This window comes from Sander lucioperca, chromosome 6 (assembly GCF_008315115.2).
Source record: "Sander lucioperca isolate FBNREF2018 chromosome 6, SLUC_FBN_1.2, whole genome shotgun sequence".
NCBI classification, from domain to species: Eukaryota; Metazoa; Chordata; class Actinopteri; order Perciformes; family Percidae; genus Sander; species Sander lucioperca.
The window spans coordinates 2604806-2628712 of record NC_050178.1 but is presented as its reverse complement, the minus strand read 5'-3'; the positions used below and the strand labels follow the sequence as shown (position 1 = coordinate 2628712).

The 23907-nt window shown below is 40.7% G+C and overlaps 3 protein-coding genes across 4 annotated transcripts in view; 1 reads left to right on the top strand and 2 right to left on the bottom strand.

Moving 5' to 3' along the window:
• Nucleotides 1–150: 150 nt before the first annotated feature.
• On the top strand, nucleotides 151–12059 carry cse1l (CSE1 chromosome segregation 1-like (yeast)). Of its 2 annotated transcripts, none has more exons than XM_031287717.2 (25): nucleotides 151–288; nucleotides 1100–1192; nucleotides 1341–1483; nucleotides 1708–1809; nucleotides 1909–2054; nucleotides 2145–2235; nucleotides 2360–2467; nucleotides 3183–3275; nucleotides 3377–3544; nucleotides 3644–3773; nucleotides 3924–3989; nucleotides 4288–4490; nucleotides 4622–4706; nucleotides 4869–4930; nucleotides 5023–5159; nucleotides 6764–6867; nucleotides 6988–7085; nucleotides 7195–7345; nucleotides 8031–8239; nucleotides 9319–9416; nucleotides 9556–9641; nucleotides 9820–9901; nucleotides 10577–10723; nucleotides 10944–11175; nucleotides 11385–12059. In XM_031287717.2, the coding sequence occupies exons 2-25, from the start codon at nucleotides 1108–1110 to the stop codon at nucleotides 11472–11474; spliced, it is 2916 nt and encodes a 971-aa protein (XP_031143577.1). In that variant the 5' UTR covers nucleotides 151–288; nucleotides 1100–1107; the 3' UTR covers nucleotides 11475–12059. The 2 variants fall into 2 exon arrangements, with proteins under 2 accessions (XP_031143577.1, XP_031143578.1); XM_031287718.2 differs by having other exon boundaries at nucleotides 168–313.
• Nucleotides 11922–15281, bottom strand: LOC116041694 (retinol dehydrogenase 10-like). The gene is made up of 5 exons (XM_031287719.2): nucleotides 14704–15281; nucleotides 13128–13226; nucleotides 12881–13026; nucleotides 12660–12791; nucleotides 11922–12553 (listed from the first exon to the last, which is right to left on the bottom strand). The coding sequence occupies exons 1-5, from the start codon at nucleotides 15151–15153 to the stop codon at nucleotides 12436–12438; spliced, it is 945 nt and encodes a 314-aa protein (XP_031143579.1). The 5' UTR covers nucleotides 15154–15281; the 3' UTR covers nucleotides 11922–12435.
• A 4404-nt stretch (nucleotides 15282–19685) lies between these two features.
• Nucleotides 19686–23907, bottom strand: part of LOC116041720 (potassium voltage-gated channel subfamily B member 1-like) — a 37939-nt gene continuing 33717 nt past the window's right edge. The window contains exon 3 of the mRNA XM_031287760.2: nucleotides 19686–23503. Coding sequence (XP_031143620.1) covers nucleotides 21647–23503 — 1857 coding nt within the window. The 3' untranslated portion in view covers nucleotides 19686–21646. The remainder of the gene's footprint in view (nucleotides 23504–23907) is intronic.

The window sequence follows — 23907 nt, the reverse complement described above, 5'->3', positions numbered from 1 at the left end:
ATATAGTGGAGATGATTAATAACCTTGCATTGGAATATTGAATGAGTATTTAATGTAACGTTTCTGTACTTGAAAAAGATCCTAGACCGTAAAAAAAAGAGCTAAAGACCAAAAGACAAGGGGCGTGTCTTACAACTTTAGTCTGTCATCTACGCGTGCGCAGTATACTGACCGCGCAGTTCCTTTTGCTCTGGACGTTTGAAAGCTGGCACGGTGAGCACGTCTAGTCTGTGCGGCTGGCAACGTTAGTGCCTCCCTAGCCCATCCTGACTGAAATTTACTGTAACGGTAAGACGTCCCAGTGCTTTATTAGGTAATACGGGATTCTAACTTGGGTCTGTCCGACATCTTGCGAGTAAATGTTTATTGTTCGGAATTTAGCTAACTTTATGGTTAGCACAAAACACATTAGCAAGCTAGCGCTAATATTAGCAGGCTGTCTTGGAGGGGACCGCTGCTGGATCAGTCTATTCACTGGAAATGGGATATTGCTTTCCATGCAGCTTTAGATAATGTACATTATGTTGTTAGTTCGGGTCCGTGAATCAAGAGATAACTTCTGTTAAATATATCTTTATATAAGATAAAGTTTATGCGATGTAGCGACCGTCATATTCAATTTACAGAAGACCATACAACCTTAAAACTGCTAGCTTAGACGTTAGACTGCATAAACTGATCTGAAGTCAGTGGGGCCAACGGAGCTAATGTCAGATTGAGGCTAAAGTAGCCAGCCTAGCTAGGTTAGCTGCTGCAATCGGCAGATGGAATGCATGTAACGTCAACTATGACTGAGACTAGCAGAAGAACTGTAAACTTGGTATCAAGAATTGCTTTTACTTGTTATTTAGAGCAGTGAAACCGACTTTTTAGTCAACATGAATTATTTCAACAGTTACATTTAGCACACATTACTAACTTTTAAGTACTATGATTTTAGAGCAACCAATACACACGTTTTGATAGCCTATCGCTACAGTTTGTGTAGCTACATGATTACTCAGCATTCATGTTTAGTAAGGTTATAAGCCTCTTTAGCAAATTGCTGCCAGACACTGGTTCATCTCTTTCATTCACTCGCTCGTTTTCTTGCCTTTAGTTACAAGCATGGAACTGAATGATGCTAACTTACAAACCCTCACCGAGTTCCTCAGGAAAACGCTGGACCCAGACCCAACAGTCAGACGTCCAGGTAATACATGACATAGCATGAACTTGCATGTCTTAATACAGTTTATAAAGGATATTGTTCTCGTTGACCTATTAATGCAAAGTATTTACTTGATTGTGTAATCTCTGCTTTGCAACATCTGTTTTGTATTTATCTTTTTTTTTTTTAGCTGAAAAGTTCCTTGAATCTGTGGAGGGAAACCAGAACTACCCCTTATTTCTACTCACTTTGCTGGAGAAGTGCCAAGACAACGTGATTCGTGTCTGTGCTGCTGTTACCTTCAAGAACTACATCAAAAGAAACTGGCGCATTGTGAGTCTCACTAAGTAAAATCAATCAATGTTGACTCTCGTATCTTGTATGTAGATACAGTGTTTGAATTCATACTAAATGGCATGCATCAGATTGGGGCTGTATGGGACAAACTATATAAAGTAGCATTTAGTTCAAAATCTGAACAGAACCATTATCGTATTAAGTCTTGTTGACCTGTACACTGAGTTGATAATCTGACTTTGTGATATGTTTTCCCAAAGGTTGAAGATGAACCAAACAAAGTCTCTGATCCAGACCGAACAGCGATCAAAGCAAACATAATAAATTTGATGTTAAGCAGTCCAGAACAGATTCAAAAACAGGTACATCCTCACATGTTACAGTGCCTTTTAAGGGTCTAATTTGAAGATGTAAAGAAATATGCTCAACACAGCTCCTGTTTATCCTCTGCATTTCTACAGTTGAGTGATGCCATCAGTATTATAGGAAGGGAAGATTTCCCTCAAAAATGGCCTGACCTGCTAACTGAGATGGTGACCCGCTTCAGAAGTGGAGACTTCCACATCATCAATGGAGTGCTTCGTACTGCACATTCCCTCTTCAAGAGGTAGAGCTCACTTCTCAATGGTTTAGACTGTTTAATGATTAAATAAATATAATATTGTTTTTTCTGTCTACTCCCTTATTTTTTTCCAAGGTACCGCCATGAGTTCAAATCAAATGAGCTTTGGTCAGAGATCAAACTAGTACTGGACACATTTGCCCTACCTTTGACGGAGTTGTTCAAGGTTTGTAATGGCTTGCAGTTCAATTACAGCAACACTTAAAAGTTGTTATATAACATCTAAAATGATCAAAATGTTCGTAAATGAAGAAATATTAATAGTGAATTTTCGCTCTTCTTTGCTGTAGGCCACTATTGAGTTGTGTCAGACTCATGCTACAGACATCAATGCCTTGAAGGTCCTCTTCTCTTCCCTCACACTCATCTCCAAGCTGTTCTACAGTCTTAACTTCCAGGTCAGTTCAATTTTCTTTGTACTTCAAGGCTTTGATGGTTTGGACTGCTGCATTGTCTCTTTCGTAGCTGAGCCTTCTTCACCCCCAAGCACTACATCACAATCCAACCCTCTTTGTGTGCTGTTTTCCCATTATATATTTTGATGGCATTTATTGCTGTGGACATCTTTGAAGTTGCACCCAAGATCAAAGTTGATCATAAAGGATTAATGTGAAGTATCTTTGGTTCTTCATGGTCAGGGACGTCTCACGTCTTTTTCCATTTAAAGAGTTGATGTTGTATTGTTTGGCTCTTTTGTGCTATGAAAACCCTATCAACAATTGCCATCTTGGCACATTGGATGAAAACATTTTCTCATTTACAGATGTTTCAGTATCAGAGTTGTTTTTGCAAGACTAATTACAGCGCTTAAGAGCCAATCATCATTTCTTAGCCTTAAAGAAATAAGTTGAAATCATCCATAAGGGGTATAAAGTTTCTCTAAAGCTAACATTGTAATGTTTGCTTTCATTTATTATTTTGAATTGGAAATAAATGTAGTCAAATAGTTAATCATTAATACATTTGTAATTAATGCAAGGCAATCATGCACAGTACTGTATGATGAATTTGCCCCATGTAGAGGTAAAGTAAGCTTCTGTTTAGTAATTCATTCACAATTTTTACAGTATTGTGAAATATTTGCCTTCAGCTGTACTCTGTGTTATTACACAGGACCTTCCAGAGTTTTTTGAAGACAACATGGAAACCTGGATGACCAATTTCCACGGTCTACTGACTTTGGATAATAAACTTTTACAAACTGATGTGAGTTTGTTTTTTCACTCATGCAATACATTGTTTAACACTGCTATGCTATAGAGTGGCTTTAAACATTTGTGTGTTTGTCTCTCGTGACAACTCCATAGGATGAGGAGGAAGCCGGTCTCCTGGAGCTGCTGAAGTCTCAGATCTGTGACAATGCTGCTCTCTACGCTCAAAAGTACGATGAAGAATTCCAGCCGTATCTGCCACGCTTTGTCACTGCTATCTGGAACCTTTTAGTTTCTACTGGCCAGGAAGTCAAATATGACCTGGTGAGAAGACCGATCCCTCACTTCTGTTATTTTTTTTTATTTTTTTTTTTTTAAAGTTTACTTTCCCAGTACTAACAATAGACCTTGGCTTTGTTTCAGCTGGTAAGCAATGCTATCCAGTTCTTGGCATCTGTGTGTGAAAGGCCACACTACAAGCATCTATTTGAGGACCAGAATACACTTACTAGCATTTGTGAGAAGGTCATTGTGCCCAACATGGAGTTCAGAAGTAAGTAAATGCTTTTTTCTCAAATTTAGATTGCACTTGGAAATGTCATTAGTAGACAGCTGATTCAGGGCTCTGCTTGCTTGGACACAAGCATGCACTTGACTTGTATACTGTGGGATACTGACCAGATGGCTTTTAATGCCCGATTAGGTGCAGATGAGGAGGCCTTTGAAGATAACTCTGAGGAATACATCCGGAGGGACCTTGAAGGATCTGGTAAAGATTTGAGATCATTGCTTATCACCTCCCCTAATGCAATTTATTTACATACATACATACATACACAAAAGAATATGTAATTCCTCCTCACATTTTGAGTTTGACTGTTTGGAAAGTCTCTCTCCTGGCATATAAGATTAGTTAAACTCCATATTCATAGTTATTTAGTCAATTGGTTGGTTTGTTTGAACACTTACATCTAAAGTTTCAATAGGTTTCCACATAAAACAGTTAACCAAACTATGCTAATGATAACCATGTCCCCATTTTTAACCCTTTTCCCATCCTCCGTCAGACATCGACACTCGTCGCAGGGCGGCATGTGACTTGGTGAGGGGCCTTTGTAAATTTTTCGAGGGCCCTGTCACAGCAATCTTCTCTGGCTATGTGAACTCGATGCTGGGAGAGTACGCCAAGAACCCTGGGGAGAACTGGAAACACAAAGATGCCGCCATCTATTTGGTCACATCACTGGCGTCTAAAGCACAGACACAGAAGGTATTATTGACTGTTGACGTTCAGAGGCTTATTGAATATATAACTGCTAATGCAATGAACATTTATAATCTGTGTTTGACATAATTAGTATAATTTGCTCAGTCCTTATGTATTTTCTTTTCTTTCACCAGCATGGAATCACACAAGCCAATGAGTTAGTGAATCTGAATGAATTTTTTGTGAACCACATTCTCTCAGACCTAAAATCCTCTAATGGTAAGAATACTTTTAACACCTCAATATGATGTAGAATTGTATTCTGTGTTACACCAGCTGGCTCACTTTAGGTTTGGTTTAGTGAGCTAGGGTGACATTTGAATGTCCACATCTATTTGTGTATAGACATTAATTAACATCAAGCACCAATTGTCATTGTAGTTAATGAGTTCCCAGTGCTAAAGGCAGATGCCATCAAGTATGTCATGATCTTCAGAAGCCAGGTATGAACTGTTACTTTCTCCGCAACTTGTTAAATTTCAAAAGGCAAAATGAATGTATTACAGAGGGCTTCTTCTCTGTCCTTATCCTTCAGCTTCCTAAGGAGCAGCTGCTGCAGGCAGTTCCTCTATTGATAAGTCACCTGCAGGCAGAGAGCACAGTGGAGCACACTTACGCCGCCCATGCTTTGGAGAGGCTGTTCACCATGAGAGGCTCAAGCAACACCACACTGTAAGTATCAAGCGATATATAGTAAAAGATACTGATATTTGAATTAACCAAAATGGTTCCTGGGTCTTGCTCACATGCATTTTCTCCAAATACAAAAAAAGTGAGCAGGGATTGTACAGTATATAATGGCATGTTAAAATAAGTTGGGATTTATTCTTTTTTTGATCCTTGAGATTAAAATTTTGTAACTCTCACATCTAGGGATGTCACGAGAACCGATACTTGCGCTACCTTTCGGTTCTAAAATGACGAAACACCGACGATGCTCATTTTTCTGAACCACCGTAAGCACCATGAGCACCGATGCCAGTGTTAGCAGCATCGGTGCTGTGCCTCTTCTGTAACTGATGGGAGAATATATGCTTCAGAGTGTTCCAGTCGATACATTCCGAAGTAGGAGGTCACGAACAAGCCAAAGTCACGCCCTTCTACTTCCGGTCCATGGGACATATCTTTCGAAAAAATATGAACGAGAGTCAACGGAGATGGATTCTACCCGACCTAAAAAACGGCATGTTCACTGCAAACTCACGGTCCTCTCTTCCTGATTTAAAGCCTCCCTCTCTTGGCTTCAAATAACTCACCGTTGACCACTACGGCCGCTGAACAGGCTACACGTTGTAAACAGCCATGGCCGCTTGCCTGGTCCTCCAGTAACGTTAGCTAGCGGTTAGCAGGGTTAGCATGGAGACATTAGCCAGGAGGACCAGTAGGAATCACTTTACTGGCTGTGTCTCAATTGTTTTTGCGAGTAACCAACTTGGGTACTCTAGCTATATAATTCAATGTGAGTACACGAATGTTGATTTGACATAAAATGCCCGTCCCTTGTAGCCGTGATAAGTTAGCCTGAAGCTAATGCTTACCAGTTGAGGAGGAAATTGGCCAACTCAGCGTCCTTTTGGGCTCTAAGTGGTCTCCATCTTTCAAATACATCTCCAATATTTACCCGGGGTTAGTAACGTCTCTGGTCACGCAACTGTTAGAAACACTGTTGTTGTTTTTGCACAGTACCTTTTGAAAAGATGCCTGGAAGTCTGGAATATGTCTGGGGAACTTAGTTGTTGCACTATGACCATTAATTGTACTTTATTATGTTCTATGCTCTATTGCACATGTTTTGTATGTCTTGTCATGACATTTTAATATGTTTCAAGTTCAAGATATCCTTCGCCTCTGTCGTTATAGTTGTGGTGTGGACTCCACCACCCACTTGAGTTAGAACTATTTTTAAAACTATCTTTATTGTTATCGTTCTTGGTGTGGATGGCCCTTTATACAGAAAAATATAGACCGTAAAGTGCTGTGATTGACTAATCAGAATCAAGTATTCAACAAGGCCATTTAATAATTACTAGTATGTGTGAAGTAATCACCCATAACTGATATTAGGAAGATTATCTGTTTGTTTACCTTTTCTCCAGAGATCAATGGTATACCACCTTCACCCACAGCATTGCAGTAATGGCAGTCTCACAAAAAGTTTTATGGACAACTGTGATGAAACAAGGCAAAGTGTGGAAAGTCTGCTCAGACTTTAACGTCTATCTGTATAGCTACTAACACATTATTTTAGCTAATCATCCCCTCTGTATGTTTTTCAGTATCACACCTGCAGAGATGGCGCCTTTTACTGAACAGCTGCTCAACAACTTGTTCAAGGCACTGGCTCTTCCTGGTTCTGCAGAAAATGAATACATCATGAAAGGTAAACCTGACTTCTTTTTTTGTCATCTAAAATGCTTTCCATTACTGTTTCCAAGTCGGTGTCAGACCAACGCCAAAGTTATTTTAAGTAGCCTCATAATGTCTTTCTTAATTTTTAAAGCCATCATGCGCAGCTTCTCCCTGCTGCAGGAGGCCATTGTTCCTTACATTCCCACCCTGATTGGTCAGCTCACTCATAAGCTCCTCTTAGTCAGCAAGGTAACATACACTTTGTTACTATTCATGTATATAGATAGATTCACCAAGATGCTGGTTTGTTCAGGGGATACACGTGTCAACTATTTCAAAATCTGTCATCCATTTCCAGAATCCCAGCAAGCCTCACTTTAACCACTACTTGTTTGAGTCCCTGTGCCTGTCTGTCCGGATCACCTGCAAGGCCAACCCCACCACGGTCAGCAGCTTCGAGGAAGCACTCTTCCCCGTCTTCACTGAGATCCTTCAGAACGATGTCCAGGGTTTGTCATTTAACCTATGGAATTGATTTATACTGTGTATGTGTAGATCAAGGGGTCTACAATGTTTTTTTAGGCCAAGGACCCCTTAGCTAAGAGAGAGATGAAGTAGGGACCCCCTGCTACATATACTGTATAAAATTAAAGCAACGCGAAAGCACTTTTCCCGCGTCAGTCCCACTACAGGTTGGAAGCGGAATTTCTCCAATGTATTACATTATGCAAGTTTGCCAGATCGGGTAGTGTAGCTGTAGTTCGAATGAGACATAATGAGACATTACGACAGCGGCAATGGACAATTCCGCTTCCAACCTGTAGGGGGACCGACGCAGGAAAAGTGCTTTAGTGTTGCTTTAAGTTGAATTAAACTGAGCTGCATGGATGAAAATGAATAGCAGTGAATCCTTAAGCTTAACTGTATGGCTACCATAGTAGGCATAGTAAGCTTATTTAAACAAATAGGCCAATTTATCTTTGCTTATAAAATGTTATATTAATGGTAATGTATATTTTTAGACATACAGTATATTTAATTTTTGAAAAAAAGTTTTGAAATTTGTAAACATAATTTGGCCGCCCCCCTGCAATAACTCTGTTGAATATCTCTGGTGTATATGATATGCTCATAAACACAGATGGTGGCTGATAGAGGCAACTCCACTCATCCTCCATTTGTCCTCTGTTGCAGAGTTTCTTCCATACGTGTTCCAGGTGATGTCTCTCCTGCTAGAGATCCACTCCAACTCTATTCCCTCTTCCTACATGGCTTTATTCCCTCACCTGCTGCAGCCTGTGCTATGGGAACGGACAGGAAACATCCCTCCTCTGGTGCGTCTGCTTCAGGCTTACCTGCAGAAGGGAGGTGCCTCTATTGCCGGCTCTGCTGCAGATAAAATAGTAAGTGATGGCAGTGTTGTGTACAGCAGAGAAAATGGTAATGTGTTAGTTGTATGCAGTTGATAACAATGATTGCATCTATTTGTTTTATGTTTTAACATTTATACACAGGGTTTCCTGCAGAAAATGTGTTAGTTAAGGTGGTAGGTTTGCCATCTGACCTGTAGTGCAGACTCTGTACTACACAATAATAAATAATTAATAAATAACCAGCTTTTCAAAATAACAGTTGCAATGTGCAATTTTAAGCTCATTAAACTATTTTCAAAAAAAGTCCTATAACAATTTTACTGGCATTGCTCCCATTATCCTCTGTGACACGCTCTCTTCCACTCACACTCCAGCAGATAGTATGCGTGAAATAAAAACAGGACACGTAATTTCACTGTGTGTAACTACGCTAACTAACCGTGTGTTGTGAACCGTGTGTAGGGATTAAAAAAAAAACGGACAACAGCTCTGTCTCAAAGACCGGGCAGCAGCCGGGACGTTAAGAATCCACGCGCGAGAGGTGATGGATAGTTCCAGTCACTTCATCATGTATTCACTTCGTTGAAACAAGAGAAGAAAGCCTCACTGATGTGAAGAACAGGACAGAGAAACATATAAATGTTCTCTGCCCACCGTATGCCAACACTCCGGTAAGTCCATCACCCCGTCTCTGCCCGGGCATGCCCCAGCTGCCGCACATTTGTTGACAAACTCCAACGCACACGCGACGGTGAAATGGCGATTGTTCTCACGGACACACGCGCAATATCAACTGGTTATCCTCCAGACAGCGACGGACCACGTCTCTTTTTCTTTCTCTCATTTTGGCCGTGTGGCGCGCGTGGCCGCTCGCGGTGTGAAACGCGTCTGCGCTATTGTCCGAGATTGCACTTGATGGCCTTTTGTGCAGCGGATTTTTTTTTTTTTTTTTTTTTTGACGACCTAGTTAAGGCGGTAGGGTTCCCCAGCTTAGGTGGCCGCCCGAGCTGCAAAGTGCTGCAGGAAACCCTGATACATTGTATAATTTATTAGTTGTGTGACCAGTACGTTGACACTTGGATCTTGTCTTGCTCATTTTTCCCTCCCAGCCCGGCTTGCTTGGAGTTTTCCAAAAGCTTATTGCCTCTAAGGCCAATGATCACCAAGGGTTTTACCTTCTCAACAGCATCATAGAGGACATGCCCCCGTAAGTCGCTTATAGTTGTGTTCTCAGTGGATCATATATAAAATATTTTACATTGTGAAATTGATTGGTTTTTAGGTCATGAAATTGATAAAGTTAACATGACATGTGAACATGTTTTTTGTTTGGCTTTTTTTGCCAGAGAATCTATCACTCAGTACAGGAAACAGATCTTCATTTTGCTCTTCCAGAGGCTACAAAGCTCCAAAACCACCAAGTTCATCAAAAGTTAGTACAATCATCTCATTATGTCCATGTTCTGTTGAGAGCTATTTATCTGTCGAACATTGTCGGGTGACCAAGCACATGCCTTTTAGCTGGTGATATCAGCCAGTATTGTGAAAATGATCACCACTTCTGGTATAACCTACTGTCTCATAATGCTTACTTTCTTTCTTTCTCACAGGTTTCTTGGTGTTTATCAACTTGTATTGTGTCAAATACGGAGCCATCGCACTTCAGGAGATTTTTGACAGCATCCAACCGAAGTATGTGTATTTTCAATATAGGCCACAAGATGTTGACAGAAAGTACACTGAGATCTTACTGCAGTTATTTAGTGGGTTCATCCATCAGTGGAGCGTTTAGGCAGTTGGAACATGACAAGTTGTATTAACCTTTAACGGCATACAAGATTCAAAAGATGATGGCCCCTCGAGCTATTTAAACCTGTCTTGCTCACTGTGAATAGGACATACTTTAAAGGAATATTTCAGCCAATACTTTTATTATCAAACACTCCCAATCCCTTTTTAAGCTTGAAAGGAGGCTCTTGGTGAAGGATGGAAGCTGTAGTCAGGTTGGATTTACAGCAGTTAGAATGGATTTCACAGGCTACCTAGTTTACTGGTGAAAAAGGTGTTTCTAACCGGTATCCTTCCATCGTAATGTTTTTTTTTATGCTTAAACCAGAGGAAGTAAAGAAATAAAGAGACAAACTGATATTTAGAGGCATACTGTTTACTAGAAGACGATGCATTCATATGCATAATAATAGCTGCTTGAAATTTCCCCATGTGATGATGATGCTTGTTTCTTTCTCCTGCCTGCAGTATAGCCAATATGTCCTTGTCCCGTCTCCAGGTTATCTTGTCTTTAATGTAAGTGCAGACGACCAGTGGCAAAATGCACAGCATTAATCCTGTTTGCTTTTTGTGTTGCAGGATGTTTGGTATGGTGTTGGAGAAAATAATTATTCCAGAGGTTCAGAAGGTGTCTGGACCAGTTGAGAAGAAGATCTGCGCTGTTGGCATCACAAAAGTCCTTACTGAATGTCCTGCAATGATGGACACGGAGTACACTAAACTCTGGTAGGAAATCAGCATGAAGACGACCCAACCATTGCATTCCTTTTTTTTCAGGTCTTCCCCCAAAGTCCTCTTATTAGTACTTAGTGGGCGTGTACAAATGTGTTTTGCATACAGCTATTTGGCAGAAATACTCCCCTGATACATACTGAGTTACAAGTGTTAATTTGTTGTCCTGAGTAAAACTATAACTAACGATTTGGGTTTTAATATGTCTGTTCAGGACCCCTCTGCTCCAGGCACTCATTGGTCTGTTTGAGTTGCCAGAAGATGACAGCATCCCGGATGATGAACACTTCATCGACATTGAAGACGCACCAGGCTATCAGACAGCATTCTCGCAACTCGCCTTTGCCGGAAAGAAGGAGCACGACCCGATAGGAGACGCTGTTGGCAATCCCAAAATCCTGCTGGCTCAGTCACTCCACAAGCTCTCTACTGCCTGTCCAGGAAGGGTATGTTTTAAGACATGCAGGGAAAAAAAAATGTCGCAAGTTGTGCTAAAAGTTATGTTCTCTGGTTATTTTTCTTTAAGTCATAACGTTATACTTGTAATAACAGAAATGTTAAGATCATTGCGTAACTGCTGTGCTCTGCTACAGATGATGGGACGATACAGAAAGCAAATGAGTGATTCTTGCCTCGTCTCACTTTTTTGGTGCAGGTTCCGTCAATGCTGAGCACCAGTCTGAATGCAGAGGCCCTCCAGTTCCTGCAGGGCTACTTACAGGCAGCCACTGTGCAGTTGGTTTGAAACTGATGTGATGGTGTTCACTTAACAAGGAGACCACAATACACTGCAGGAGTAGCCACAGTGACCTCGGGTCACACCACAGACCTGCTTCAGCTGAATATAAATCTTTACAGATTTGGTTTGACTCGACAGTTTATGATCGATTTGCCTGACTTTGAATGCCTGAATTTAGGGTGTTTTCTCTGATACATGTTGTTTTAAGGGTTTTTAAAGACATGACCAAATTACATGACTGAATTACGGTTTTGTTTTTGGGCCCTATGTTTGCTGTGTGGCAAAGGCTAACAAGGAATTGGATATTAAGTTCCGATACAATTGTCAGTTTATTTCAAAAACAACAACAGCAGCAGCAGAGGTATACTTCAACAGTATTGTGGAACAGCTGAACATCACAATCATATGGGAGGGATTTCTCTAGTGCTTTTTTGTATGATTGAATTCCTTTTGACAGTTATGGAGACTGTAGTCTGTGGCTCAAACATAATGCATAATATTTTTCTGTTGCATGTTTCCCTTAAATTTCTTATTGTCTAGTCTTTGTTTCTGCACTGGTTGTTAATGTGAATAAAAAGAGGCCCTTGTATAGATCTGTTATCATTGCAGCCTCTTTTCTATAAGCAGTATTTTGATGAATTTATCTTGTTGTTTGAATCTTACTGACTCTTTGGCCTCCAGTGCAGAGATAAATCAATGACTTTATAAATAAGGAGGAATTTCCTTTTCATTAAACAAACCCTGGTGGCCTTTCAGATCCAGTTATAGTTATTTATAAGCAGAAATGACCCAACATATATGCAACAATGGCTGTGAATAAAGTTACCCTTCAGGCCATTGTTAAAAGATAAACATGCAGATATTGGGCTCTCCCTTCAGATTACAAATGTATGTATTAAGAATATACAGTGTGAGCCTTTGGCGATTGCATTGGTCCAAAAGGTTGTAAAACAGGCTGACAGAAGTCTTAGGATTTGATGTGGCCGTTGGAGGTCTTTAGTTCAACATTCTTGATGAAGGGTAGCATGCATTTGTCACCTCCCATGAAGCGATATGTTGCCACATTTGCCTCCCATGGGAGCAATCTAGAGAAGTGAAGGAAGGAAAACAAAACATGTTCCACATTAATTTATTGTCTTGGTCTGTAAATAATTATCAATAATGGCCTTATTCACTCTACAGTATACTCACGCTCGTGTTAGGAAGGCAATGTACATAAGGCGAGGAATGCAGATCATTTGCTGTTCAGCTAAAATGGCTTTCATTGACTGCTGTACGGTGTATAGGGGCTCCAGGGGTGGAATTAAACTGCGAAGCTCCTTCCTGATAGATGGCAAACAAAAAGTGGAGAATATAGAATCTATTTTTTCCAGTATCCACAAAAGTTGAAATGATGAATGATGGCATCTCACCTGATTTCACAGCCTGCAAACATCCCTGTGTCTACAATATATGGGCAGACTAAAGTGGTTTTGATGCCATCCATGTCCTCTGCGAGCAACTCGTGCGTCAGTGACTCGTGGAATCCGACAGCGCCAAATTTACTGGCACAGTAATCCTGAAGGAAGAATGTAAATACCAGCATTTAAATGCTCTCTAAAATGGATTGTTCTAGGATCTGTTTGTGGTTGAGGAAGTCATTAATCATATATGTCTTACCTCTACACATGCAGTGCTGAATAGTCCAAGAGCACTAGCAATGGTTACAATGTGACCATGGTTCTTTGCTTTCATCTGAGGCAGGAAGGCCTTTGTCATCTGTTGAGTTACGAAAAAGTTAGACAGAAATATAGATGGCCTGATACACCGGTCAGCGACAACCTGAGGCAAGCCCATCCACCTTTTGAATAACACAAAATATCAGTGATGCCAAATAACGCAGGGAAACTTCAACAATCAGGCACAACATTAATGTTACTTAACCTTTATGGTATCTAAAGCATTTCATGAGAGTCAGGTGAGGAAATACCCAAATGTTTACCTGGTGCTCTCGAAGCAAAGTATGTTGAAATATTCCACCAGTATTTGAACAAACAAGCTTCTTCATCTGCACAGAAGTATATTTGGCCAAAGGTTCACCTTAGGATCAATATGTTTGCTTTAACATGTATTACAATATCAACTGAAATGGCAATAGTGTATACTGTAGATTTTGACACAGGGCCTCTACACCTTTAAGCTTCAAGACCAAATGCAGCCGGCTCCCTTTTAGGGTCCCTGTCATGTCAATGAGTTTATATTTAAGTGTGTTTGAAAGGTGCATATCGTCAATTGTAAATTGTAAAATTATTTTTTCACGACAAATCTATTCACAACATCGTGAACCTGTGGCCTCAAAGGCAAGGCTGGATTACCAAGTGGGCAACTGTTGAAGGGCCTCAGACCCAGAGGGGCCCTACAAAGCCCCAACTTTACTGTTGGCAGCTGGACTGTGGTAATTTCATTAATCATGACTGTTAGGGAATATGAAAATATGCACCACTTAAGCACAATATTAACTGACATGATAAGGGCCTGTTTAGGCCATGTCTTTAAAAAGGGGCCTTGTGTCAAAATCTAGTTTTAAGGCCTTTATTAATTAACTTGACACTGGTCATATGGTGCATGTTCTTATCTTTTAAAGCTGGGGCAATGTCGAATGCCAGTGAAGAATGAATGCACAGAGTGGAAGCGACTAGTTTATGAAGAGCCCAGCATCTCAGTGGTGCCCATTTGCCAACATACAGTAGGCCCTTTTGCAGCTGCCAACTGTTCCCAACAGAGAGGCATTCTCCTTTGCCAGATCAGGTGCATTAGAGGTTAGAGGTGCTTTCACAAAAATGAGCACCCGCCCACTGTATGTTGCTGATATCCTTGATATTTGGTGCTAATGAGCTTACCCGTTTAATATGAGCATGAGACTGAGGCTTTACGATGATCAAGGGCAGAATCACATGCTGTCTTAACTGGGGGGCTCGCTGTGGGCTCTTTCTATTCTGGGGACTGAGTGTTTAAGGTTACTGCCGCGTAACCTCATATTAAGGCCACAACTAGGACATAATGGAGCCCCGCGGCGGCACAGGGTGCTCTGATCCCTTCACACATCAGTGCACAAATACAGATCAGCGGGGAGGACTAAATTGAATAGATGTTACGTAATTCATGTCAGGCTGGTAGAAGATGTTTGCTCTGTGTCTAGCAAAGGTGGAGTTTTACGGCTTCAAATGTGCGTAAAAGGTGCGTGCGTTAGTCTCACCCAAAACAGCGCGTGGCAGTTCACCAGCAGAGTCCTCTCCAAAAGCTCGTCAGGACAGTCCAGCAGCCTCCGTCCGGCCACCACGCCAGCGTTGTTGACCAGAAAGGAGACTTCCCCGACCTCAGCTCTCACCCTGTCCGCCGTCTCATAGATGTTCTGACGCTTGGACAGGTCCACCGTGTATGTGTGCACCTGAACTCCCAGCTCCCGCACCACCTTGGCGGTCTGCTCGTTGGCAGCCGTGTTGCAATCCCACAGCACTAGGTGCGCTCCTTCTTTGGCAAACTCCTGGGCAAACAGCCGACCCAGCGCGCCCCCGGCCCCTGTTATCAGACAGAGCTCCCCCTCAATGCACTTGAGCCTTGGCCTGAGGAAAGTCTGGATGACGGCATGCAGGATGGAGTAGCTCAGGTGGATAAGCATCAGCAGCAGGTCCACTATAACACTCATGATGCTCCAGTCCAGTCCTGTTAATGAGCCACACAAGCAGACCGCCTAGACTTGTTTCTCTGTGTGACGCGGGATTGAATGGCCATTTTTATATAATGTGTGTGTGCCGGATTAGGACGCGGTGGCCACCAATAGAAGGTCTTTTTGACTGATGACTGAGGAGTTGACTAACTAACCCGTGCACATTCATATCACGTTCATAAACAGTGGCTGAGTATGAGGCAGGGATTAAGTTAACACCCAAGTCCAGAACCAAAGCCAGAATGTACATATACCAGCATAGATTATAATGTTAAACTTCTGCATCCTGTGTGGCTACCTGAGCAGGCCACATTATAACATAACATAACATGTTTTTTATTTAAACAATAGCTTGTTATTTATTGGTAAGTCAGTTCAGTTCAGAAAAAAACGTTTGGCACAAACTCCTTCAACAAAAGGACAAGTGACCATAAAGACATTTCACTTTCATGTTAATTTGAGGCCTTTTCTGCTGGAAGGTTAGGTGCACTTTTTTTTAAAGACAGTCTTACAAAGTTAAAATACTGCAACTTAGGAAAATACACACTTGAGTTGTCTACCCTGATCCTTTGAATGTATTGTTCACACAGGACCAGGACTGTGAATTTAGTCTTCCATCACTTCATCAATCGCTTTAGGAAGGGATTTCTTCACAACACAACCAGTATGGAGAGGAGGAATGATTACAGTGATCAGTAACTTTCACCTGAACACATGAGCATGCTAGTGGTTTTAAGACATTTTTTATTTTTTTAAATGAATTGAAATAATGAACTATGGCCTTGGGCAGTGAAGTCCAAAGTATGCAGTATTGTACTGCATACTTAAGGTACTGCCAGTACCTTAAGTTTTTTTTGTGTGTCAGAATTTTGCTGTGACTCTGCTGAGACAGTACACAGTGGACACTGACTCAGACAAAACCAGCCTTGAATTATAAGTGGTATTTAGTGTTCAGCGTTTAAAGGCCAAATCATAGTGAAGAAAGACACCTGGACAAAAAGGACACAGTTCAAAGGTATTTCCTGTGTTAAGTGTCACTTAAAGATGGAAGTAACTGAATATAGCTACTGTTGTCACAGTCACAGTCATAGCTTTTTCTGTCTACACTCTAAAATGTAGTCATATTCAAATAAGGGCTTTCCTTCTTTTCTACCTGTAACCATTAGATCCAAAAGAAATATCAATGTCTTATATTGTATTGATTTGGATAAGGCATTTACAGCTTTTGGACAGTCAGCTGAGAAGAGGGTTAATTCTCTTTCAATTTCTTTAGTTAGAGTTGCCTGGAAAAGATCACCAACAACAATGCTGTCTTATGTAAAAAGTAACTCATTACTTTTACTCGGAGCTGTGTTTGACTTTTATATAAAATCTTTACCCACAATTGACAACCATAAACTTATTTTACACAAGTATATTTTTAGTATTTTATTCATGGCTGGTCCCCTCTTATGTAGCCAGTCCTTTCATCTGTTATACAAAGTTATTCCTGATTCATGATGTGAGGCGGATTATCCAACTATGAATAAAATGTTAAGGTGATGAACTGCTTAGCACATGTGCACAAATCCCTAATGTTTAGTATGTTTCATAAGTACGCTCTCTCTATAACATTATACATCTAATTTATTATATTGAAACATGTTACTGTACTAGTGACCCAGACTTTAGTGGTTTTGTTTAAGTTTTTTCTGCAGAGTGATTGTTGCTCGTGGAAGTTAGTAAGTTAAGTTTTTGTCTTGTGAAAAGCCTTAGGTTGTGACTGTGACACATTGACTGTGATGTAATCCTGTTCAAAACTTTGGTCATGACGTAGCACAATGTAATGTAACATAACAAATGGGAATCTGTAGCCTGCTTTGGAAGAGAATTTCACTGGTAATGACAATTACAACCTTTTACATGCCAAGGACCCAAAATACATAACTGACCATCTAAAAAGACTTTATTGGTTAAAAAAAAAAGTTATTGAATACGATAATGGTTAGAGGTTAAACCTATGATTGAAACAGCTGTTATATTGTACATGTTCTCACAATCTTTATATTAAACCAAAATAGAGGAAAATACAGACATTAGACAGCGCCAAAATGATGAATCAATTAATCATTTAGTCGATCAACAGAAAATTCAAAACAAATTTTGATAACTAATTAATCATTTAAGTCATTTATCAAGCAAATGCCAAATATTTGCTGGCTCTCTGTTTTATATAACTGGAAACTGAATATGTTTGGGTTTCTGACTGTTGGTCGGTCAAAACAAGACATTTTAAAATGTCACTTTCGTCTGAGGGAAATTGTTATGGACAATTGATAATGAAAATTTTTTTTTAGTTGCAGCCCTTAAAATGAAATAATCATGTGCCATTGGGTGTAGTGAGTATTTTAATATATACAGTATATTTCTCATTGAATACAGAAGATAACACTGGAGGGTGCTGTTTTATAAGATATGCAGTTTCCTTCCACAAACCACAAGCTCAGTCCTTGCCCAATCTCAGTGTTTGCTCTCCATGCATTACATTCCTCTTGTGTGAATTCACTGTTTTTTTATGAAAATACAATTCAGTTAATAAAGTGCAGCACCAACACTGGATTATTGTCTTTTATTAAGCATTCGTCAGTAAAAGGAGAAAATTGCTTCCAAATTGCTGATCATAGACATTTTCCTATAGCTTATAAGATGATATTTACAAGTTATGTGGGTCAAAGTTTAATTGAGCTACATGCGTTGAACAACAGGAAACCACAAAGATAATATTCTATAAAGTCAACTGGTACAAAGTATGAAACCTTACAAAACAAACATTTCCCCACACACAGTAAGGGCAGCATACAGACCTGTGTGAGTTGAACAGAGGTTATTTATTCCCTAAATAAGGGGGAAGATTCTGAAAATTAAATGATGTGTCTGCATTTGGCTTGAACCTCTAGTGTGGCATATTGTGCTTAAAGAAAATTATGATACTTATTGACATTATACTTTGTGCTTTGGAAATTGTATTTGACCGTTTGTATGTTGACATTTTTATTTGCATGGTTACAAGAAAGCAGAAGAAAAATCAATAAAGTGCAGTTCAGAAAACAGGATAATAATAAAGACAGGGCAATAAGGACATTGTTAACATTAATTCAACAGAGGAAGGAGTTGTAACCATTTAAATAGATTATGGCTTGTTTGTAAGTCCACGATGACAAGAGGCTCAATTCCAAAGATCAGTGAGTATTTACTGCATGTCCTCTGTTACAAAGTTGGTTCCTCTATGACATCGTCAGACAAAAGACATTGCTGTAACTGAGCCTTGCCTTCTGGCCCAGACCCTCCCTTTGCATGCCCAGGATGATAATAATAGAATCACAGAAATGAACACATCCTCAAAAGCATGGCATTTCTGCACTGTCATTCTGCACAAAAGACTCAAGCACAGGGCTGGTGCTTGTAATGGAAAAACCCACATGACTGCATGAGTGTGCATAATCTGGCTGCATAACTTTCTAAATGAGAGGATGATGGCGATTGTCCTGTCTTTAAAAGACAGGACAATAAAAGAGTTGAGAGAGCTCACAGATCATGTCTTGAATGATGATGTGAAGTTGGGCATGAGGTGAAGGAGCAGAGTGCTACAGCCATCATTAGTGATGTCAGTTGTCATCAGGCTGCACAGCTCTCTCTGTCACACACCTCTTGTTCCTATTCCATTCACATTTCACACTCACTCCCACCATGGGGGTCCGTAGCTGAAGTAAGCATACACCATAGCAACAGCACCTTACATAGCTGTGGTCATGCTACCTATTATTTTGTAATTTGCTGAGATGTGTCAATGTTTCTATGAAAAAGTGCAGTAAAGGGATGGTGTGGCAGTCTGATTTAAAGGCCCACAATCCAGCTTTCTGTTTACATCATTTTATCGATAATTGAGGCTTCACCAGATCACAGCCACAGGTGAGCAGGGAAGAAGAGATGAATGATTGAGTGAATGCATGAACAGAATGTAAACTGTGTATATTTGCAAGTTGTCTCTACAAATTAGTCTACATGCTTGTATCAAATGCGAGCCATTGAGTCATCTCAACCATCACCATGGAAACAGTGGTCATTCACTTCACTGAGTCTGCACATGTTTGTTTTTGTGGATTGGGCCTTAATCATGTAAATGTTTGGTGCATTTTAGTGTACAAGAAAGACAGTAGAGGGAGGGGGTGGGTATCTAATACAGCAGTCTGACAGCTTGATGACCTAGTTATCTGTGTGTTTATTTGCTGAACTGTTTGTTAAATTGTCATTCAGGCTTCAGTAGACAGCGACAGATTCAGTGTGCGGGGCAGGCGTCTGTTAAAAGCAAAGGCACGGAAATATCTTACTCATATAATGTCTAATGATTGCAAACAACCACACAGCGTAAATACTTCTATTTCTAGACTCACTACTAACTAAAAACATGCTTGCATGTGTAATGTAACAGAGAGCATGAGAGCACCAGATGATCAACACCCAGATTGGTCATATGTTTGGAGTCAGGTGCAGGATGCAGGATATTTGGTTGAACTGCTGCGAGGTGGCTTTGTGTTTGTAAGAGATGTCACATGAACTCATGTGAGTGTAATGTTTTGGATCTCTGGAAGCGAACCACTTGCCAAGATCCACAGTGTGTAAATAATCCAATTTTAGCTTTTGAAATGGGTGTGAAATAAAGTGCCATGTTCCCTCTTCATTTTCCATCTATTCTTTTCATTCCCTGTCAACAGCTTTCTTCTTCAAAGGGCAGTCCTCACGTCTACTTACATGTTTGTACCGCATGAGCAAGTATGGCTCCCTGAAGTATGTCAGATTTAGAAAAGGAATGCCTAAGTAAGGCCTAAATGCCTTACATTTTTGAGATAAAACAGTAAAACTTACCATCATCTGTACAAGTTATCAGAAAGAACAATTCTTTGGTTCTTCACATTGTAAATAAGGATAGAGGAACAGACATTTACGGGGAGACAGTAGCAAACAATACAAATTCATCTACTACAGTATATTGTCTAACAAATGCAACTCCATCAAAATTATGCAGTACATATATCGAAATGCAAAACTACGAAATTAGCACAATATATTTGTCTAAGAGTCAATTCTTTTAGAAAATATCTTTAAAATATAAATTATTTTCATTCTGTACCTTGTACATTTAATGCTTTTTTTGTATGTGTAATATTCTACTTTTGTAGTTATACATGTACAGTAGTCACATTCCAAAAGTGGAGGTTCAATGTAAAAAATCTCAGTGATTTTCAGTGCTGTCTTTCCAGCTAGTGATGCTCATCAGACCTGTCATTTTATATGAAGTTATCAGCTACAATAGGTATGATGACTCCTCCTTCGAGACACCTTTGAGAACATTTTGAAATAACACATAAAGAAATTTAGATTTTCTGCAGGTTAAAACTCTGATAACACCACTACAAACAAGAATAAAGAGTTTTTTCTGTTTATAATGAAAATAATATCATGTTAAAGTGCTCTCTCTTGCCAGCAGTCGGGCACCATTGGAACAAGAAGGAAATCGATGGATGCAGCCTCACAGTGTCTCTTTGTGTTGTCTAAATGTTTTCTGTGCAGTAAAAAAACATGGACGAGCATGACACTAAACTCAGACGGAAATACTTGATGCTCCTCAACTTCACACTTAAGAGATCAAGAACGCTACATAACAATGAATATACAGTACTGTTTTTTGTGTGTACTGTCTGCCCGTATATATGTCTCTCTTTCTCACTCATACAAACATTAAACATGGGTGACAACATAAACTAAGGCCAGTTTTGAGGAAGGAAGTTAAAGGAAGCAAACTATACATTTTCACAACACACTGTTGCCTTTGTAATGCCATATTTATACACTGTGTTACCAATAACTTAAAGACAAATGTAAGTTCTCGTTTCACACAACAACGTAATTATTTGAAATACCTCAGCTGAATGAGTTTCCCATTTTGCAGTGCCATGTTTCAATGCCCTCTGTGGGTTGCTACTGATTGGACAGTGTTTGCTATAGTGGCTTTAAAGTAGTACCCAGGGGATGTCAGAAAAATAGGTTTTTGCTTATAAAAATGATATCCTATACTCTTAAAACTAGGCGGTGATTATTATATGATGATCTGGGCTAAAACAGATGTATAAATAGTAAAAATTATCAGACAGACACTTTTAAAACCTCTTAGATCAGAGTCCTCTGCTAAACTAACTAATTCAGGAGTCCTTGGTAGGCAAAGGTTTGAGAGCAAAACACAAACATATTTCCCATTGTCTGCATCTATTTTCATGGGAGAAGCATTTTGTGTTGTAATTCTTCAAATGTTCCTGCAAATGTTTTCATTGTCTTTCATATTTTTGGGAGGTTCAGTTTTTCTGAGTTCACTGTGCTTCTTACATTTTCCTTTCTGCTTCCTCCTCTCCTGTATGTTTCCTCCGTGGTCACTCCTACTTTAAGCGTTAGAGTGACTCTTCTCTCCCTGAAATGGCTGTAGTTCCTGAGCCACATGGTTCTCTTGCCCTTCTGGCGGCAGTGTGCTGTTTTCCAGCTTCCTCTGTAGGCCCTCCATGTGGTTGGCCCCTTGCTGGAAGCTGGAGTGATGGCCAAACGTGTGCCTGGTTCTTTCCAGAAGTCTTTGGGATGGTTTGGTGCCTGAACCATCATACAGGTGCTCCTCCTCATCTGTGTCAGCATCTATGAATGTATTGATGGATGCATCGTGGAATGTGAAGAGGCTGCTAGGCATTACATTCTCTGGGCTCTTGCTGGGTGTCCTGCTGCTGGCAGTTGTGTAGATGGACACCTCAGGGCTCCGGACTGATGAGCTGTCTGAGAGAGCCCCTGTCCCTGAATCCTCCCGAGCTCTGAAGTTGACCTTGAGTGAGTGGCTTTTATGTGGTTTGTTGAAGGGCAGACTCCTGGGGCTGTCAGAATGCAGGCCAGGCTTGGTGCCTTGTCCTGTCAGGGGTGTAGTGGTACCCTGGGATCCTTCATGCTCATTCTCCAGGGTGGGCTCCAGGCTGGGGTTGGTACTGACCCTCCCTAGCATGCTGCTGGCGGGGCTGTGGGGAAAACGAGAGCTCTCAGGTAAGTCAGTGGCGCAGCTGATGAAGCTGTCAATGCTGGACATGCTCCTTATGTCTACAACTGCCTCTGCTTTGCTTGAGATGGCTTCAGTGGGAATACTTCCCATCTCTAATTCAGATACCTGCCCAACTGCTTTGGATGGCAGCCCTTTTTCCTTGCTGTTGATGTCGAGTTGTGACTGGGCCTTGGCCATCTTGTTGTATATCTCCTCCAGTTTCTGTGCACTGAGATGCTGAGGGCTGCTTGAGGGCTTGGCCTGCTCTTGGTAGTTGGATTCAAGGTTTTTGGTGGGGCTGCTGGGGCTCATATGTGACTTGAGTTTGAGTGTCCCTTTTTGCCGACTAGCAGACACATGATTATCATGCACCTTCTCCTTCTTTTGCTCAGTATTTTCCACCATTATATCCATGAGCTCTATACTGCGGCCAAATGCATCTTTCGTGTTCATAGAAACAATGCTACCATTTCTCTTAGCCCTCTCCAGAGCCTCCCTTCTTTTAATGGCTTTCTCCTGCCTCTTTTGCTCTTTGTAGAACTCAGAGAAGTTATTCACGATGATGGGGATAGGCAGGGCTATCACCAGTACTCCGGCGATGCAGCACAAACCTCCAACTATCTTTCCCAGTAGAGTTTTGGGGTAAATATCTCCATAGCCTACTGTGGTCATAGTAATGGTAGCCCACCAGAAGGAAGCTGGGATGCTTTTGAACTTGGTGTCCTCTTCATCCTTTTCGGCAAAGAACACCAGACTGGAGAATATCATGATGCCCATGGCCAAGAAAAGGATAAGCAGACCCAGCTCATTGTAGCTCCTCCTAAGAGTGAAACCTAGAGACTGAAGACCTGTGGAGTGACGAGCCAGCTTCAAAATACGCAAGATCCGCATGATTCGGAAAATCTGAACCACGCGGCGCACGTTTTGAAATTGCAGCACACTCTTGTTGGATTCTGTCAGGAAGATGGTGACGTAGTAGGGCAGGATGGCCAGCAGGTCGATTATATTCAGAGGACCCTTAAAGAACTTCCACTTGTTGGGGGAAGAGAGAAAGCGAAGTAGGTACTCCATGGTAAACCAGGCAATACACACAGCTTCCACATGGGCCAGCTGCGGGTTGTCTGTGGAATGACCAAACTCATCTGTGTCCTGCAGCTCTGGAAGGGTGTTCAGAGACAAGGCAATGGTAGACAACACAATGAAGAGGATGGAGATAATTGCCAGGATCTGGAAAACAAAACACAGAAGATAACAACAATGAAAAATAGAAGAACACACAATAATGTAGTGTTACTCATCTTGTGCCATTTTCTCGGGATAGAAAAGTTGGTCGATCTAGACTGAAATATCTCAACAAATATTGGTATAATTATTTTGAAATTGTATGCAGATATTCAAGGTGCTCAGAGGATGAATCATACAGAATTTGGCAATCCCCTGACTTTTCTTCTAGTGCCACTACAAAGTTGACATTATGGCTTTAAGTGAAATGTATAGGCAACTTTTGGATGGATTGCTATGAAATTTGGTGCAGACATTCATGTTCCCATTAGAATGTATTACAATAACTAATAATGACAATGACATAATTACTTTTTATCTAGCGCCACCATCAAGTGAACATTTTTAGT